This window comes from Hoplias malabaricus, chromosome 10 (assembly GCF_029633855.1).
Source record: "Hoplias malabaricus isolate fHopMal1 chromosome 10, fHopMal1.hap1, whole genome shotgun sequence".
Taxonomy (NCBI): Eukaryota; Metazoa; Chordata; class Actinopteri; order Characiformes; family Erythrinidae; genus Hoplias; species Hoplias malabaricus.
Genome location: NC_089809.1, coordinates 7,740,971 through 7,759,790, shown reverse-complemented (window position 1 = coordinate 7,759,790; position 18,820 = coordinate 7,740,971). Strand labels below are relative to the sequence as shown.

General features: G+C 38.8%; 2 protein-coding genes across 5 annotated transcripts; both read left to right on the top strand.

The window, feature by feature from the left end:
- Positions 1-1,342: 1,342 nt before the first annotated feature.
- On the top strand, positions 1,343-11,677 carry si:ch211-105c13.3 (uncharacterized protein LOC325758 homolog). The gene is made up of 3 exons (XM_066683309.1): positions 1,343-1,492; positions 10,012-10,139; positions 10,710-11,677. The coding sequence occupies exons 2-3, from the start codon at positions 10,020-10,022 to the stop codon at positions 10,866-10,868; spliced, it is 279 nt and encodes a 92-aa protein (XP_066539406.1). The 5' UTR covers positions 1,343-1,492; positions 10,012-10,019; the 3' UTR covers positions 10,869-11,677.
- Positions 11,678-12,018: 341 nt separating this feature from the next.
- On the top strand, positions 12,019-17,213 carry s100t (S100 calcium binding protein T). Of its 4 annotated transcripts, none has more exons than XM_066683076.1 (3): positions 12,019-12,131; positions 16,070-16,232; positions 16,808-17,213. In XM_066683076.1, the coding sequence occupies exons 2-3, from the start codon at positions 16,071-16,073 to the stop codon at positions 16,982-16,984; spliced, it is 339 nt and encodes a 112-aa protein (XP_066539173.1). In that variant the 5' UTR covers positions 12,019-12,131; position 16,070; the 3' UTR covers positions 16,985-17,213. The 4 variants fall into 4 exon arrangements, with proteins under 4 accessions (XP_066539173.1, XP_066539175.1, XP_066539176.1 ...); XM_066683078.1 differs by lacking the exon at positions 12,019-12,131 and adding an exon at positions 12,315-12,361; XM_066683079.1 differs by lacking the exon at positions 12,019-12,131 and adding an exon at positions 14,271-14,334.
- The last annotated feature ends 1,607 nt before the right edge of the window (positions 17,214-18,820 follow it).

Below are 18,820 nucleotides of genomic sequence, written 5' to 3'. Positions count from 1 at the left end.
AACAGAAAAATCAACTCAGATCAACTTATTCAGGGAGAATAATAATTTTTATTATTATTATTTTATTTGTGGGGCGGCACGGTGGCGCAGCAGGTATGTGTCGCAGTCACAACTCTAGGGTCCTGGAGGTTGTGGGTTTGAGTCCCGCTCCGGGTGACTGTCTGTGAGAAGTGTGGTGTGTTCTCCCTGTGTCTGCGTGGGTTTCCTCCAGGTGACTGTCTGTGAGGAGTGTGGTGTGTTCTCCCTGTATCCGCATGGGTTTCCTCCGGGTGACTGTCTGTGAGGAGTGTGGTGTGTTCTCCCTGTGTCTGTGTGGGTTTCCTCCGGGTGACTGTCTGTGAGGAGTGTGGTGTGTTCTCCCTGTGTCTGTGTGTGTTTCCTCCGGATGACTGTCTGTGAGGAGTGTGGTGTGTTCTCCCTGTGTCTGCGTGGGTTTCCTCCGGGTGACTGTCTGTGAGGAGTGTGGTGTGTTCTCCCTGTGTCTGCGTGGGTTTTCTCCAGTCTACTCCTACAGTCCAAAAACACATTGGTAGGTGGATGGGCTACTCAAAAGTCTCCATAGGTGTGAGTTAATATGTGAGTGTGTCGCCCTGTGAAGGACAGGGTGTGTTCCTGCCTTGTGCCCAGTGATTCCGGGTAGGCCCCAGACCCACCATGACCCTGTACTGGACAAACAGTTTCAGACAATGAATGAATTTTATTTGTGTGTGTGTGTGTCTTCAGCAAGTACTACTTATAACTCATATAGTATTTTATAGATTATAGCCTAAATGATACTTATTTGTATTGATTTATGAGAAGCTGGTACGTAATGCAAGGTCACATGAGGGAAAATAGTCCCCAAAACATCGCTATTTTAACATTATTAACACAATGTAAGACGTTCAAAACAAGTTGAACTGTAATTTTGAATGGTACATACAATGTACACAGTGATGCTTTGTTCCCATTACTACTGTAAATAAAATTAGTTTCTGAAATTTGCTGAGAGTTCCACTTTAATACACAACAATATACACTATTATACAGGCTATTTTCTCCCCTGAGGTCTGTAAATAAAAAGAAAATCCGTTATATTTATGTCGCATAACTATTTATTTTCAAGGAAAGTGTCACAGTGAAGAAACGTGTGTAAGTCTCTAGACACTTAGCCATTTTACTTCAGACCTCAGGACATGACCTTGTTTATATCGACTGAGTTATGGAACAATTTGAAAACGTAGTGATATTTCTCTTTAAATATGAAAAAAAATGTTTTATTAGTGCAATTTGACACCTCAAAGCCTCAGAGTATATCCACAGCACTCCCTCCTTCATGCCCTCTTTTTCTGTTTCTCCTCCTCTTCTACACGCCCCGTGATTTAACAAAAAGTAGACAAAAAAAAGTTGGGAAGACGTGGATGGGCGTTGTATCGACTTGCAGTTGGAAGCCGAGGCAGGAAAAGAAGCAGTAAACGTTCAACCGAAGAGTATTTTTCTCACAAACTTAACGGTGAGTGACCATTTTGTTTTTTCTAGTTTGTTGTTAAAACCAAATCATTAGCTCTGGCTCGCGCTGCTCTGGTTTCTTCACGCTAAAATGGACTCTGCACACACTCTCGCAAAAAAAGTCTCCTCAGAAAAGAAAGCAAGGTTTTAGTTTAACCTCTGGGCCCATTCTCGTCAATATTTCATTCCTTTTACGAGAGGCTGTAACTTGTTAATGTCATTATTCTCCTTCAGCTCCGGTTTCTCAGTAATCACTTGAAGGAGAAACCAGAAACCTGCTGTTTACTAATTTAAAACATTTTATTTATTCTTCCTCTACTTCTAAAGAGGTTTTCCTACACTTGCCGTGGTGGTAGAAAAGTGTAAACGATCCACATTTTAGAGGCAGCCTCGAAGGGGATTTTCTCTTAATTGTGAACAGAAGGGCTGGGCGATACCATTTTCTCAATCCAACTCTGAGCGATAATAATCTTAATGCCTTCTCGATATTCTGCAAACCTACAGTGGTCCAAAAAAGGTCAAAGAGAAAATGAGATTTCCTCAGTTTAATACATTATTCCCTCCATTAAAAGTTCCATTCTGGTCATTAAAGGAAAGTCTAAACCAAGACATTCCTTTAAGAATTTCAAAGAAAAAAATGGTACGGCTTTAAAAGTGGATTAGATGTAACTAAACTATTTTTTTCAGTATGTGCAGGTTTAGAAAATATATTTAGTCCCAACCTCCACATGTCCCTTTGTCACTCGCCTGCAGGTTGTATGCCCCACCCTGCAAGTGAATGAGATTGGATCGTTAGGTTTATGAGGTAAGAAACCCTGGCTGTGTGAATCTGTTTTTCCCTTGAAACACTGCTTTTAAAGCAGAAATGCTCAGCCATGGTGTTGTCTGCTTGGTTTGTGCGTGATATGTCAGAGTATAAAAACACACCAAGGACATGTTTACAAGTAAAAAAAAACCTTTCAATATTAGCATCTTGGGGCATCATTGAATATTTCAAAATCTGCATTTATTTTCATTAAAAATATTTTCTGTAAGGAATCGCAGGATAAACTGAAGAAACCGCCCATGTCAGCTCTGCAATCTCGTTCTCTAAACAACCTGTTCAACTGTATCTACACTGTAACTGCTTCTCTGAGTAATTTCGTAATGAAGACCAGACCCCACAGCCCACACACAAACACACATTCCAAACCTTTCCATTGTAACAGCTATCGTGGCTTCAGGGGAAATGCCACACATTTTTTAAATTTCTGCATCATAAACTGGTTAAGATGTAAACAGGGTCATGAAAGGTGTAAAGTGTTCCATTAAAGAGAAACTTGCAGAGCAGTGGTGAAAAAAAACATGTCCTTGCAGGGTTTAATATATAATTATTAACGTATAAAAATCACACACACGGGTTTTGTGGTAATTTGGGAAGATAACAACAAAATGGCTATTTGTGTTTTATAATGAGCTCTTTTGGTTCTTATCACCAACACCAGACCCATGTGAATGACTGGAATTTCCCCTTTAAATGGCTCCCTACCCTTTTTTTTTTAACTTTTATTCCTGAAATCCACTTTTCATTTGTGTATTAGAAACAATCATGTTTTAATCTATTAATTACAAAAATACTGGGCTGCCTTGTTGTGCGCCTCATTTTAAAACCAGTGTGAACTGAAATATTCCTTATAAAAGTCAGCGTTAATGGTTGGGTGTAAACTTCTTAATGGGCTAAATATGTTGCTTTTGTGACATCACAAAAAGAGTATTCAAAACAGGCAGTTTTTGCATTGTACACTTTTACAGTCCATACTTTAACTGTCACTGTTTTACAGTAGTTTCTTACCAACATCAGACACTTATTTACCAAAAACTGAGGATATTTCAGTAACACAAGGTCTGTAAGTGAACACAGGTAAAGAAGTAGTAGGACTGTGATAAGTGTACTTTTGTATAAATCACTGTTGTCTGACTTTGTTTACAGTTGCCCACATTTGGAAAGTGTTCAACAGACTAGGAAGGTTTCCTGAAAGAAGGAACACTGTAACAGCATTCCGGTGTTAGTCACATTAACGCCGGAAGGCTTTCACACAGACTAGAGCTTTATTAAAACTCTGAGAGATTAACCTGGAGAAACAGGTAGTGCAACTTCCACTGACTCGCACTCCTTTGCTTACTTCACCGTTCACTCCTTTATTTGTACTTAGAGAAATGAGTAGCAAGTTGATGCATGATTTTTAGGAGTCCCACTTCTTATAGTAGAGACACACTTGAATAAAAAATGTTCAACAAGAGAAATAAAGATTATTTTAAAGTAATATTACAGATTAGGATATCAGATTAGCAACATAAGGATATCAAAGAGTTAAGACGATATATACACATTGAGAAAAGTCCTTAGATCTTAGAGGGTTAAATAAATGAAGGTTGCCTTTGTGCATATAATGTAACTATGTGTTAACAAAATGCATTACCGTTGCAAAAAGTGGGATAATTATGGGGTTAGATGGAAGTAATTTCTGGAATTGCACTAAACACTTGCAGATAATTAGTGTGTGATTAGAAACAGTGAAGTCAGAAGACTTGCCATCAGCATTTTATTATATTCTCAGTAAATAAAATAAGGTCAGATGTAATTGAGTAGCAGGTCAAGAAGAATATTGCTAGAGTTGTATATTTCATTTTATGTCATCCTTGAAATGTAATTGAAGATGTTTGAAGTCTAAGCTTCCCTTAACTGGAAATAAGATGCTGACAGATGCACTATGAGATGACATCAGTTACTCTTAGTTATTCACCATTCGTCTACTGTAATAACATTTAAGGTCCTTGATGCTTAGTTCAATTAAATTATTGACCCGAGAACTCCTAATCAAGGAAATGACAGTCAGTGGGTAAAAGTGGGTAGAGGAAAACTCGGGTCTACACTTTGGTCAAAAGTTTGTGGACACCCGAATGTGATTAACACTAGATTGTAACACTAGATTTTCAAATATTGCTGTGAAGGTTTGACCACGTTCATCCGCGTGTTTGTCGTACTCTAGTCTTTCATCAGAGGACACAGGATGCTGTCGGCTGGATATTTTTGGGTCGGTGGGCTATTCTTAGTTCAGCAGTGACACCAAAGTCTCTAAAAGCTCTAGCAGTGATGCTGTGTCTGATCCACTTGCACCAGCACAACACACACAGCTGAGTATGATCCACCAGCCTAATCCTACCTGGTCTGTGGTGGTCTTGTAGGGGTCCCGATAGGGGTAAGAAAGTATGCAGAGCAACAGGTAGACCACAGTCTGTAATTGTAGAACTACAAAGTGCTCCTGTAAGGTCAGTGGAGCTGATAAAATGGTCAGTGAGTGGAGATATAATGTAGGTGTTCCTAACCCAGTGACCGTTTAGTGTGTGTGTGGAAGTGTATGGCCATAACTTTGTGACCAACGCCTTGTTTCTACATTCACTGTCCATTTCCTCAGCTCCACTGACCATTCAGGAACATATTACAGATATATGTTTGTGTAAGACCAATATAATGTTGATGCATTTTATTAGATTACAGTCCAAATATCAAATTTACATCTTATGTGACTCATAAGTTAAAGGGCTGGATTATAAATTACTGGAGGGGAGGGTGTAACCTCCTTATCTTCTTTAGATAATACACCAGTGAGTTGTTGCGACATCTAGAGGTAAATATCTGCAAGTTGACTCTAGCCCCTCACATGAAATCAACCACTAGATGGCCTGCAAATGCATCTGGAATCAATTACTCACCATCCCAACATCCTTTCTGCCAGTAAGTTACGCTGTATGGCCAAGTATTTCTAGAAGCTCCTTATAATGAGTGAATTCAGCTGCATCTAAAGTCACATGCGTGAGCGAGAGATATAAAGTCCCTCCAGGCATTAGGTGGTGGAAAAGTGGAAAACTGGAACACAGGTGAGTTGTGTGAAGTGGTGTTTGTGGTCCAGAACTAGTCATACAACATTAGTGACCTCATTAATATTCACGTGGCTCAAAGCATCAAATCCTTTAACGTTTTGGCTGGTTGTGTTTTTGTTTTTTTAAATAAATCAAACCAAAATATGATGTTAAATGCTTTGTGTATAATCCACCCTCACTCAAGGCTGACGCATGACTGTCAATGGGTGCCACTTAGTGTCTGGGTTACACAGCACCTCATTATACGATGGTTTGTTTGGGTCCCCTAGCCCTGATGCTAATCACTCGCAGCAATAATCAATCACCCTGATTGTCTGGCCCCCGTCTCTCTTTCCGTTTTCTTGCTAATTATCCGCATCTCATTTGAAGGTGACACTGAACACCGTGTACGCTTAATAAATCATCTATAGTTCCCCTCCCACACAGCGCACGAGATACAGTCGTAGGCACAGGAAAGAGAACAGAGGAGATCTTATTAATGTGTTTCTAGGGTCTTCTACAGAACAACAAAATCAGACACAGGAAAAGTTGCTGTATCTTTTTTTTTCTTCGTTTTCAAGAGAAATGAGCCCAGGAATGGTTCTTACCCTTCTACAAAATGTACATAGTGTGGTTTCTGCGGTGCAGAGCCTAGAGTAGCAAAGACAGAGTAAAAAATCTACCTAGTGTTGTTCAGTAAGCACATTTTGAATATAATTTTTTCCACAGAATATGCAAATGATTTAATGTCCTCAGGTCAAACGACGTGTTGTTTTTAGAAGTGAAAATAAGATTCTTATGGCATTTTGCATTGGCCACATATTTCCCCAGTGTGTAAGATAGCAATGGCATTAAAAAACTAAATAAATAATGGAATAAAACCATGATCTAGTGGTTAATGTTGTGTCATGATTGACAGATTCTATTTAGTGTTTTGGTTAAATTCACGTCATTTACACTGAAATACGTAGACAATGCGTATAAAATTCCGCTATTGGCATTAGCCAATTCAACTTAACTTCAGCATAGAATTGTGTGTCCAATAAACACACTCCAGTGAGCAGTGAGCACACACAAACTCTAGTGAGCAGTAAGCCCACACACGAGCCTGTGGGCTGCCAGCCACAGTGCCTGAGCAGAATGGTGCCAGGGAGAACACAAAATCAAAAAGCACTTATACTATCTGCTAACACTAACGGTGTTTTACTTCACAACAACCAGCAGACGTTAACACAGACTCTAGAAAACGCACAGGCCCTGACGGGGTACTAAAATGGCAGCAGTTTTGCTTGTCAAATTGAGCAGTTGAACTGGAATAGTGTATTTAAATATGCAGGGTTCTGTTGTCTTCATTGGGTTTGTTCACATATGGCTTTATAAATGTGTTTTGACGATGGGCACCCAGGGACTCCATGCAGTTGTGTATTAGCAGTGTTTGTAATGGTAATGTGACTTATTCATATTAAAATAAGTCAACATTTCATGTATAGGGAAACACTACTGTGTATATTTTACGCATTTTTATTCCCTTTTCAACCCAATATATTAAATTAAGCAAATAAATAATATTAAAATTTGCCAAAGTGTGTGAGAAATCTAGCCTTCCAGTTTCTTTTCTCTCTCTCTCTCTCTCTCTCTCTCTCTCTCGCTCTCTGTAATTAGGTTAATAGAGAGGTACTGTGGTAATTGGCAGGTGTGTGGTCACTGGTGTACTGTGCTAATGTTAACAGGGTGGTGTGGTGTGTGTTTTGGAGTGTGACGTCTGTCAGATGGAAGATTTAGCCCAAACAAATTTTCCTATAATATTACATTACTCCCCGCCCTGCGACACACTTGCGTGCTGTCCAGTCAAGCCTCAGCGCACATGAGCTGGTGTTAATATGGATATGGAATTACTCACCATTGAAAATTAGGGATAGGGTGGTTACTGGTTAATACACAGTATGACCATCCAGTCGTTGTACACTATGTGATAAATTAATGAGTTACTATGTTGTAATAGTATGTAAAGATCATGTTCAGCAAAGGCTTGTCCCAGCATGTTGGAACACTTGTGTGAGTTGATTGCATTCGACTACATAAACATAAATGACGTCAGTTACCACAAACACCACTCTGACTCATCCCAATTTAATTGGATGGAGTGCTCAATAGAACGTTTTTTAGTGCTTTTTATAGGGCTTTATAGCCCTCCAGCTGACCTTTGCCATTGAGCTTGATGACCTCAGGCGCATTTGCAGCTGCTCAGTGATTTTCATTGGACGTTACACAACTGTATTGAATGGAATGCTTGTCTCAGTAATGGGTGCACCTAATAGTAGCTGAATTTATCAAGTGGCTTCCATAAACTCTGTATATTACCGAGCACAATTGTGGAAACACATCCTACTGATACAGTCTACCTGCAAATTTATTGCAAATATTTACAGTTATAATCCCAACAATAAACTGGGATCACGTATCATATTTATTGTATATGTTAATGATGATATAAAGAAATGTGACACTCAGTAAAAAGACAGTACAGTGCTCAAATGGAGTATATATTTTAAAATCATCAGGAGAATACTGAATATCATCATTTTGATCATCATTAGTAATTTTTACAGAATATTTCTCCATATTTGCTGTGCTTTTTTAAAATTTCATTATTTTGAAGAATGTTATCCTATAGCTGAACTGCATTATGCATGCATGTGTGTGTGTGTGTGTGTTGTCCTAACAGTATTCCACTCATTTATGCAGCGGCACGCTGTGTCTTTAAAGCCGTCTGCTAATCTTCCATGGATTAGCCAGTTAAATGTCACTTGAAGGAAATCCAAATTGGATCATGAATTATTTGGTAGGCTCAAATATTAGATGGGTGTTATAAGAATATGAAATCGAGCACCTTCATAACTCTGTGTGTGTGTTTGCAATAGTGGGTGTGTGCTGGTCTTCAAAGAGGTGTCTGCAAACGAACACAATGTAGATCACTTTTAATTTAATAATTGTTATTCAAATTTACAACCAAAAGGTCTGATTCAAGGTCAAAAAACCAGCAGAAACCCTATGTCAAAATATGAAATGTGTCCTCCATCTGCCTTTATTACAAGTTCCTGGACACCTGCATATGTTTAATGCACATTAAATTTGCATCAAAGAAATCCTATCTTTCCTATCTAAAAAAAAAATAATCCACATTTCTGTCAGTCCTTACGTTGTGGTAAAAGCACTCATAAATATGGGTCTAAAACGATGTGGAGATGTCCAAAAGATGAATTAGAGAAACAGCTGAATGTGTTTGGGAGGAAAATAAAATGCAACCAGGTTCTAAAACTGAATTTTGGAGGTGTCAAAAAAAAAGGCCTGAAAGCAAATCATATGAAAAGAATGGAGACAGTAAAAAAGACAAATTATGAACACTAAATACTGAAATAATTGGTTTATTACATAAATTACCTATCATATATATATATAAATAACGGCTAATATTGTTATCTTTTTTAATTATTTTATTTTATTTGGTGACATTTCTAAGTAAAATTTATGCAGAAATTAGAAAATTCACAAACAAGCGCCACTGTGTGTTGAAAAAGTAATCATTTGATCTTAAAGACCATTTTGACTTATTGAATAAATAAAAGTAAATAAAGGTTTCTTTAGGGTCCTGTATGCCTTGACACTATAAAAACAAACATGGACGTTTCATCAGAAGATAGAGAGAGTAACAGACAGGCAGCAGGCAATCCCTCAGGTAATGTGAGCTTGGAGCCTGCTGGTAGCTTGACCAGATCGTATATCCGTCAAAGATCACAAGTTTCATTGTCTTGAAGTATAGACTCTCCAGCCCTGTGCATTTCTCCTCCCTCCTTCATGCTTCTTAACTATTCTAACATCACTACACTCCTCCGGTCACTCGTTCTCCAGAGTCTACCCCTTCCTGTGCTTGCCCTAGTTCTGAACTGTTCTTCAATCACATAAGCCCATACTGAGCTCTGTTTCACTGGCGATAGTTTTTCATTGAATAAATCACATGGAAAAAAAAGGAAACACCAGTCATTGAATCAGCCTCTAACACAGGGATGTGGAACTGGCCTCCTGCCAGGCCACAGCTCTCTAAATATTAGAATTTTTGCATCTTCTAACACTCACAAGGTCCTTGGTGTATTTAACCAAGACGACCGATCAACTCTAGTGTTGTGACCCAGAAGAAACACCCCTTCCGCAATCAGTAGATTTAAGAGAAACAGAAATCTCAGAGATGCTTAATACTTCAAAGGGTTAATGTCATTATGATGACAAATGGGCCTTGTGCAAAACCTTCAACTTCTTTCTTCTGTTTCTGAAATATGTACCAAAAAAAAAGTGGTCATGGCCTTAATTTTTTTATTGAGTGGGACGCCAAAAGTGATGTTATTCACTGCTGATTCGAAGTGCATGACATTGTCTAATTTAGAAATGTAAGATTAAATCAAGTACCAAAATAGAGATTCATGTTTGCTTTTTTTTTATTTGTAGAACACCTTGTAAAATGTAAAATGCAGAAAAATGAACACAATTTAATCTTTTACATTAAAAGAGTAAATATAATACCTTCAGATCTTATTAAACATTCAGCTTCTTTGTTCTACTCCCTCCTAGGTCTAGAGATGGAGGCTGCTATAAAGACAGTGGTTATGCAATTCGTGAAATCTTCTCGTGGGAAGGAGAATCTTGGATCAAGTAATTTCCAAAAACTGGTCCAGAGTCAGCTGGGGAACATCATGTCGGTAAGAATGTCACAAACCGCAGGTGGCAACTGTATGACATCCGCCAACAGGCTAAGAGCTAGGGCTGGTACATGTTTCTAATTTGGCTAGTTTTACCTTTGTTCATTGTACATAGGGATGGGATACACACGTGTTGACCATAAGAACCCATTTTTGAGAGAGCAAATTAGACGGACTCTAGACTGTTTAGAAGCACAGCCAGACGTTAGCCCAGCTAACAGGAACTTGTGGTTTAGCACACAACAGCAGATGATTTTCTTGCCAACTCCAGTTCAAATAACACATACTGCCCTCATTTTGAGCTACCATCCACATTTTGAAATACCTCTGAATAGTTTGAATGTATTTTCCTTAAAATGTTCATAGGCATGTCGCCAAATACATGTACCCTGATATAAAACAGAATAATCCTGTAATGCTTCTGTAGTTTCCATAGCTGACTTCATGGTTGTTGCAGAAATCAAAATGTATCCACTGTTGCATGTTTTCGTAAAAGCTAACCAACATGGAAGATAGTTAATCAAAACAAAGATAAATTGTAGTTAACTGTTTGTGTTTCTGATCTCATAGGACACAGAAAGCTCCTCTTCGGTGAAGGAAATGATGCGTGGCTTGGATGACAACCAGGACGGGAAGGTCAGCTTCCAGGAATACATGAATCTGGTGGGGTATCTGGCCACATCATTAAGCGAGAGGAAAACAGGGACCCAGAACGCTGATAACAACTGAAACCTTTGCTCAATGCCCATCATTCTCAAAACCACTTGCACATTTTGTGTACCCAAATTTTATTTTAAAACTGGACATGCAAATTAGGGGTGGGCCTTATGTTATATATATCAAGTCATATATCTCAATGTTGTCAGCACTAACAAATCCAAACTGCACAGCAGAATGCAGCCCATTATGAGGCCATTGTGCCATTGTTATTTATTTTTTAACCAAATGCTAGATTTTTTGTACGGCTTTTACTCAGCAAAGTCCTAGTACTTGTCTTACAGCTTTTTTTTTAAATCTGCTTTTAGTGTTATGTACTTGCTAGCAAAAATGATAACATGAAGTATCACAACATTCCATGTATGCCATTTTGCCCACCCCTAATGCAAACTATTCTGTTTGCCTGGAATGCCTAAATACATTACACAGCTTTGTTAACCCAATACTACCGAATTCTGGGGTTGGAGTCCCAGTTATATTTTTAATGTCTTCCTCTCTATATTACACAATTTAAACCTAAAGGCTTGTTCAGTTGCAAATGGTGGGAACATATACAGTACTCAAACAGTTCTCTAAGACCAGGATTGGGAAGCAGTACCGCATAAACCATGTGCTGTGGACATTCAAATGTCTTATGTCAGTATACTGTAGAGTGCTCTAGTGCTCATACAGAAAGTAAAATTAAACTACATGCCAAAATGACATAATCCAGTCATCTTTCAGTCATATATGAAATGCAGCACTGATGTTAAATTGATTTTGCCTCTGTCGTTTTGTACCTTATTTTACATGGCAATAAAAAAGTATAACAACTCTGTGTGTTTGGTCAGTCAAATTTGCAAAACATAATGAGGTAAATGAGAATAAAACTACATGGCATCTAGCTAAATCAGTTTTGTACACTGTCAACTTTTCCAATGCTGGAAATGTCATCGTTCAATTCATTACCACACAATTGAAACATGCAGAAATCTAGCCACGATTAAGTTGCAGGATTACCTCACTATTACCTAAATGGCTAGCTCAATAGTCCTTTTCCATGAGTCCACTTGCTGCCAAAGTCTACATTTATAACTAGGCTAACATTCTATTCTATTTTCTTAGCTATTAAACACTTATGAATAGTACGTAGCTTGCTAGCTACTGCTAAATTTAGGCTAAAGCTTAGCACTGTGTGTGCAACATGCTAACGTATATTCAGCTAAGGAAGTCAGAACTCATTTTTTGATACTACTGTGTTCAAGCTAAAAAGGAAACATGAAGGCCTCCATTTAAGTGAGTATTGTTAACAAACACTGGCGATATGAGAAACTTATTATTCAGGGTGTTTCTAGAACATAAATCCTGGTATAGGTTTAACTCCATATGCTGGCTTTCCGAAAGGAAATGCTAATTGGACTATTGTGTACTGTAATTCAGGACATTTATGAGTAAGAACTTATTTTCCTTGTGAGGGAAATTCCAGTTTAATTGCATCAATATTCCTCTGAATGTGTCACCAACAGGTAAGCGTTAATTCCTTTTTTCTTTTGATTTTATTTGATAATGGTTGCACTATTTGGGTGTTTTCATATCAGATATATTTTTAAAAATCTTGATCTGTGTCAACTGTGGAAAGAGCATGGAACACCGGGGTAATTAATTTGTGTATTTTTATATGAATTGTAAATTATTGCCCAAAAAAAAAAAAAGCTGAGCATTAGATGTAAATGACTTTGCCATTAATTTTTCGATTGTGGATTAAAACAAAATCTTTAGGGTGGTTTAAGCAAAGTCTTGTACTGAAAGGAGGATATAGTCCAGGACAAGGATTAATCCCTGTCTTGGAAACCATCCCATTGGAGTGCTGTTATTCCTTTATTTCAGCTATAAAATCTCCTCTTCTGTAAAATCTTTAGATGTAACATTGGTATAAGGTACTACGGCAGAGACTAGCATTAGTGAGGTCAGGTGCTGATGTTGTATGGTTAATTCTGTATAAAAAAGCTGCTTAAATTCATGGGTGCTGATCTGTAATGCCAGAAAATGCCGTTTCAATGCTCCACAGCACAATTCAGAGATTTATACTCGAGTCTCATGAGTTACTGCTTCGAGTTTTGAAGACCCTAGGTTAAGAATAGCTGCCACTATCACATCTGACTTGTTTGTCCTTACAGTAGAACTGGCTAATCATGAAACAATACCCTAATCGTGTCACTGGAGATGTTGGCTGGGGTGTAGGTTTAAACTGCTAAATAAACAGCTCTTTATAGACTTGTAATGAGGCTCATTGAGTTTTCTGTTAGTAACCGATTAGTATTTATTACAGTTCATTTCATGATCATAAACGTACTCATGTTTTCATGCTGTCATTAGTATGTTGGCATATGGAAACTCTATATGTGGACACAAACACAGCGATGCTATTGTATTCCATTAGTTCATCCATCCTTCCATTAATCCTTCAACCGTCCAAAGCCTCAGTGAAACAGCGAAACCCAATACACTCAGACATACAGAACACGATCGGCTACATGGGGTTAATGCTACACTTTAACTAAACACCACCTAAGCTTAACTAAGCCACAACACTAGCATTGGTCTGGGTGTACAATGCACTAATTTATTTACATTATATGGGGCTACATGAATGTGTGTGTATTAGTGTGCAAGCGCTTGCAGAGACCATGTCAAACCTTGGTCAGCAGGTGTGTATGGATGCCATTCAATAAATGATGGTTTGTCACCTGTGCAACGAGATCAGTGTGACATCAGCATTTCTTTTGAGCATGGGGTCAGCACCAACCCACCAGACACACACACACACACACACACACCAAGCAACATCCCGAGGGCTTGAAGCATTGGTAACATTTGTTGTTTGTGGTGTATGTTCTTGTGTGTTGAGTATCAGTGTAAGGCACACTTGACCCCAATTACACTTGCTGTGAGAACCAAAATTGCACCTCAAATTTTTATTTTAAATGTTCTTGTATATTGTTGTTGAGACAAAACCTTATACCTGTGTATAATGTGTATTTTGTAGAATTTTAAAATACCAACTGCAGCTTAGATGGTGTCAAAACAACATGATAAACAGACCATGTGATTAGGACTAGGTGAGATAGCATTAGGAAAAGTATTCTCGAAATTATTTATCAAAACTGATTAAATGCATATAATGCAATGTCTTATTATTTATTTTGATTGAAAAATATAATGCCGACAACTCTTCAAGAGTAACAGGCTGAAAAATGAAATTCCAACAAATTTTTTAATAACATAATATAGCTGAATGCATTTGTTCTGTGTGGTTTTTACGAACCTTTGGGAATATTGAATAACATGAGAATATCTGGATGTTCGATGTTCACATTTTTTAAATACCTGCTGTTATTTTTTTTTTTTTAGCAGTGGATTTCCATAGACAAGCTAAACAGGACACGATGCTGGCCCAGTTTACGAGGGATTTCTGTGACTAAGACATCAATTACCGCAGGTTAATCATTTAGAACAGGTTGCTGCGCTGCCACCACTCTAAAACTTTAATGTGACAAGCACCGTTACATATAACTACACCTAAGGGTCATCTGTTTTGCCTGAGTGGCAGGGACTAAAGATTTGGCTTCAAGATTAGGAACATCTGTTTGGTTTTCCTTCTAAAACAAAACAACTTATCCAAATGGTTCAGAAAAGACAACCAAACCCAAAATACTAAAGATACACAAAGCGATGTAATGTTTTAATAACGCACATTGGGTCTTTAGAGAAGTTGAATATGGGAAGGAGTGTAAGTAGAGAGGGAGGGGACGACAGCGACAGGTGGCCAGAGTTAATAGATGGATGGAGAGATGGAGGAGGGGAAGGGGAGGAGAGAGAGAGAGAGGGAACAGTATAAAACACATTGTCCATCTCTTCATCCCTAAACAAGGCAGCCTGCATTGCTTGTGATCATTTTCTTTGACGAGAAAACAAGAGACGGAAGCACTCTTTCAGCCCTCAGGTAAGAAGAGAACGATTGGTGGAAAGGTGGATTGATGGATAAATGTTGGTAAAATTTTACTGACAGAGTGGTATCAGTGGTAGGGATTGTTAAAAATCCAGAATTCTTCAAAGGGATTCCATAGAAAACCATTTTCAGATTCCTAAAGTATGTTTTAAAGGAAGGACCTTCACCCTTCACCAAACGTACAGACTTACGTAAGCTGTAAAATGTAACAACATTTGAAAAACCACATAGGACAGCGGATACTTGTGCAAGAAAAACAGGCAAAAACAGGAAGGCCAATGCTATCTCTGTGGCTGTAGTTTAAAAACAAAAAAGGTTTTTAATTTCAAATTGTTTTGGATTATTTCTGCTGATTGATAATTATCATATAAACACAAAACCCGGCAAACTCCTGCGATTATGAATTACCAAGTTCTGATGTGAGTGACGGTGGTAGAGTTTACCTACAGATGCTTCTTATTAAATGCCACAGAACCTGAGCAAACATGTGCAGAGAAATGAGAAACTGGTAATAGGAAAAGTGATTTTCAATTTTTTGAATACCAAGTTTTTCAATTTAGCAAGTTTTTCAATTTAGTTTTCAGAACTTGGACTGTCCTGGGAATGACTATCTTGTTTCTTAAATTGTAAGTTCTTTCTGTGTCTTCATTTTCATTGGGCCGTTACATAACTGTAGTTAATCTGGCTTCCGTATACCTGGCCTGGATGTGTCCTGCAGCTCTGATGATGTTGCCTCTCCACTGTAACATCACCAATCCAATGTATGTGTGTCCTTCGTTGAATGTCTGCCAGAATCCAATCTTCTTAACAGCTCAAAGACTGGAATCACAACTCAGTCCTTGGCTGTGTTTGTTCTTATCTGACTTCGATGCAGAGCGAGGGTTAAGCCAAGCCTCCTTTTCGCCTCTCCAGTATCTGAGTATGTTTTTTTTTCAGTTTCGGATTTCACTCTTATCGGAAGGCTCACATTTCCCTTCTGTAGTTTAAAGCCCCACCCCTCTCCGATCCAATAGTACAACTGGGACAGGGCGTGCAAGAATGTGTCTGCATGGAGTCCTGAAAAATCCTCTCCCTTTCTTTCCTATTGCAACTGTTCTTAGGTTCCACCCAAATAAGCCTCTTTGGGCCTTTTTCAATATTTAGCAGGTCCCAAGTATACAACCTCTGACATATCCCCAAAACTGCACAACCAAGCCCTCCCTCACTATCTTTTTTTTGCCTACAGAATGTCCTGCCTGAACTCTGAGAATGCCTCCACCCTGGAGAGCGCCATGCAGCTGATGATCCAGACCTTCCACAAATATTCTGGAAACGAGGGGGATAAGTACACACTCAGCAAAGCCGAACTCAAGGAGATGCTGACACAGGAGCTGGGGAACTACCTGGGGGTAAGATCTCTACATGGTTGAGATCCAAAAAAAATGTATCTCTAAAATAGTTACTTTACAGTAGAAAGTGAAAAAAGGTCTTAACTTTCAGTGGAAGTCAATGTGAAAATATTTAATTCCAAGTCATTCTGGAGCATTTCTATTGGTCCATTCATCATGAAATGAATGTAAGTTTTCCAGTGGTGCAACCTTCTAAGCATTGGGGCTGTTGTCAGAAGTTTGATCCCTGGGAATCCTACAGCCACCTGTTTGGAAGCTCAAGAGAACACATTTGGCTTCGCTTCTTCTGGTTTGACTGGAAGGAGCTTCCTCTCCAATGCAGATCAATGGGGCATGAGTTTGCTGGGAAAAAAATATAAAACAAAACTTCTTTGCCACTCAGATTGAACTAGCCTTGAACTTTGTGATCACTTTTCATAACATTCTTATCACAGTAATCATCATTTACCAAAAGTCCTCTTGAGCAAAAGTCCATTAAAAGATAACATATCTAGTAGAATTACATAGATCCCATGACTAGCACTAGGCTTTCTTTGTTCACGGTGATAACTGGGAGTGTGCTCTTGCTCCAACAGAACGCTCAGGACAAGGATGCCGTGGACAAGGTAATGGGTGACCTAGACTCCAACAACGACGGCGAGGTAGACTTCACAGAGTTCATCATTCTGGTGGGTGCGCTGACTGTGGCCTGCAACGACTTCTTCCTGGAGTACCACGAGAAAGAAAACAAGAAGACTGGCAAGAAAGATTAGGTACTGTCCCGTCTCTCTGAACTCAAGCCAACACATGACCACTGAATGATGGAGAGCAAGGGATGAGAAATGAGGGAAGATGGAGGGGAAGAGGACATGCATGCGAATGATCTTTACCCACGTAAGAGAAAAGAATAACACCACACACTCCAAGGGTGGGTAAATCACGACACCATTTGTGGTTGTGTGCTTTGATCCCCCCCCAGAAATAATTTATTGAGTGAATGAAGTGAGGGAGTGAGCTCCAGTTCAATGATAGTCATTGTTGAATATGTGAATATTGTCACTTCCCTTTCTTCTGTTTTGTTTTTTAAAACCTTTTTTTGTGATTGATCATTGTAAGACCATATTATAATAAAGCTCAAGTTTTAAAGGCACAAATGTCTTTGGTGTTTTTTTTTCCTAGAGCTTTTGTACACGATCAACTACAACATTATATCTACACTCACGGTCCAATCTCTCAGCTCCACTGACCATACAGGAGCACTTTTTAGTTTTACAATTACAGACTGTAGTCCATTTCTTGCTCTGCATACTGTGTTTGCTGCCTTTCACCCTGCTCTTCAATGGTCAGGACCCCCAAAAAGTAGGTATGATTTGGGCAGTGGATCATTCTCAGTGCTGCAGTGAAACTGGAGTGGTGGTGGTGTATTAGTGAGTCCACTCACTGTTCACTCTGTTAAACAGAGTCTAGTCCTTCATCAGTGGACACAGGACATCACCAACAGGATGCTGTTGGCTGGATATTTTTGGTTGGTGGACTATTCTTAGTCAAACCGTGACATTGAGGGGTTTAAAAACTCTAGCAGCTCCTGCTGTGTCTGATCCACTTGAGTTACACACACTAACACCACCAGCACCACCACATCATGGTCATTGCAGCACTGAAGAACCAGGTAGTAGGAGGTTAATAATTTATGCAGAGCAAGAGTAGGTGGTCATAATATTATGGATAATCTGTGAATATCATCACTGTCCAAGGAAAAAGGTGTGTCTCCATTTTTGTGAATTTTAAAACCTTTGAACACAGCAGCTGTCCTTCACATTGTGTGGAATTGACGAACAGAAATTCTCCAAAATTACTTAAAATAAAATCTTTTTTACACTGACTTCCACTGAAAGTTAACGCTTTAAGTTAGGACTTCTTTAAAGTTCTATAAAGTGACTGTACTGGAGATACAGGTTTTTCTTTGGACAGAGATGATATATCACTGAAGGTACAGCTGTGGGTGGTAATAGTCTGCCTCATGATTAGCATCATTTGGAGAGATGCTCATATAGAGCTACTTAAAATTTACATCTGATATCATGGTGGGTGACTGTAAGTTTTGAAGTCTTGCCCCAGGGCTCTACTGATGTGCAGACTGACCAATTAAATGTTTACAGAGAAGGTTATTGACCAATAACGGTAGCTCTACAGTCAGACCGTGCAATCAGAAGATTTTAGGCTACTTCACCACGCCCCCTTCTCACTCAAGCGAACCAATCGGAGTAGGGGAGGGCGGGACTAGTTTGTGAATGAAACGCTTCTCGAAGTTCTATGTAAGCTCTAGAAAAACAAAATCCCGGACCTTTGTGAAATTCCGCCCGGACATTTTTTTAAGCCTAAAGAAGAGGACATGTCCGGGTAAAAGAGGACGTCTGGTCACCCTAGGTAAGAAACCGCGCTCGCTGGTTTAGGGAATTCATAGAATACAGAAAGGACAGCTGTTTACCCTCTACATTATATTACTTTGAAATCAAATTCTTATATAAATTCAACTCCAAGGGTTAATAGTTTTCCCTACAGAAAGTTTGTTTCAACCAAAAACCGCTTGCCTTTACCATGGTAACATT

What these genes read in the sequence shown, in the direction of transcription:
- si:ch211-105c13.3 (XM_066683309.1), top strand. Translation starts at nt 10,020, where the DNA reads ATGGAGGCTGCTATAAAGACAGTGGTTATGCAATTCGTGAAATCTTCT. An exon ending in AGCTGGGGAACATCATGTCG is followed by an intron (nt 10,140 to 10,709) that starts GTAAGAATGTCA and finishes CTGATCTCATAG; the next exon opens with GACACAGAAAGCTCCTCTTC.
- s100t (XM_066683076.1), top strand. Translation starts at nt 16,071, where the DNA reads ATGTCCTGCCTGAACTCTGAGAATGCCTCCACCCTGGAGAGCGCCATG. An exon ending in AGCTGGGGAACTACCTGGGG is followed by an intron (nt 16,233 to 16,807) that starts GTAAGATCTCTA and finishes TTGCTCCAACAG; the next exon opens with AACGCTCAGGACAAGGATGC.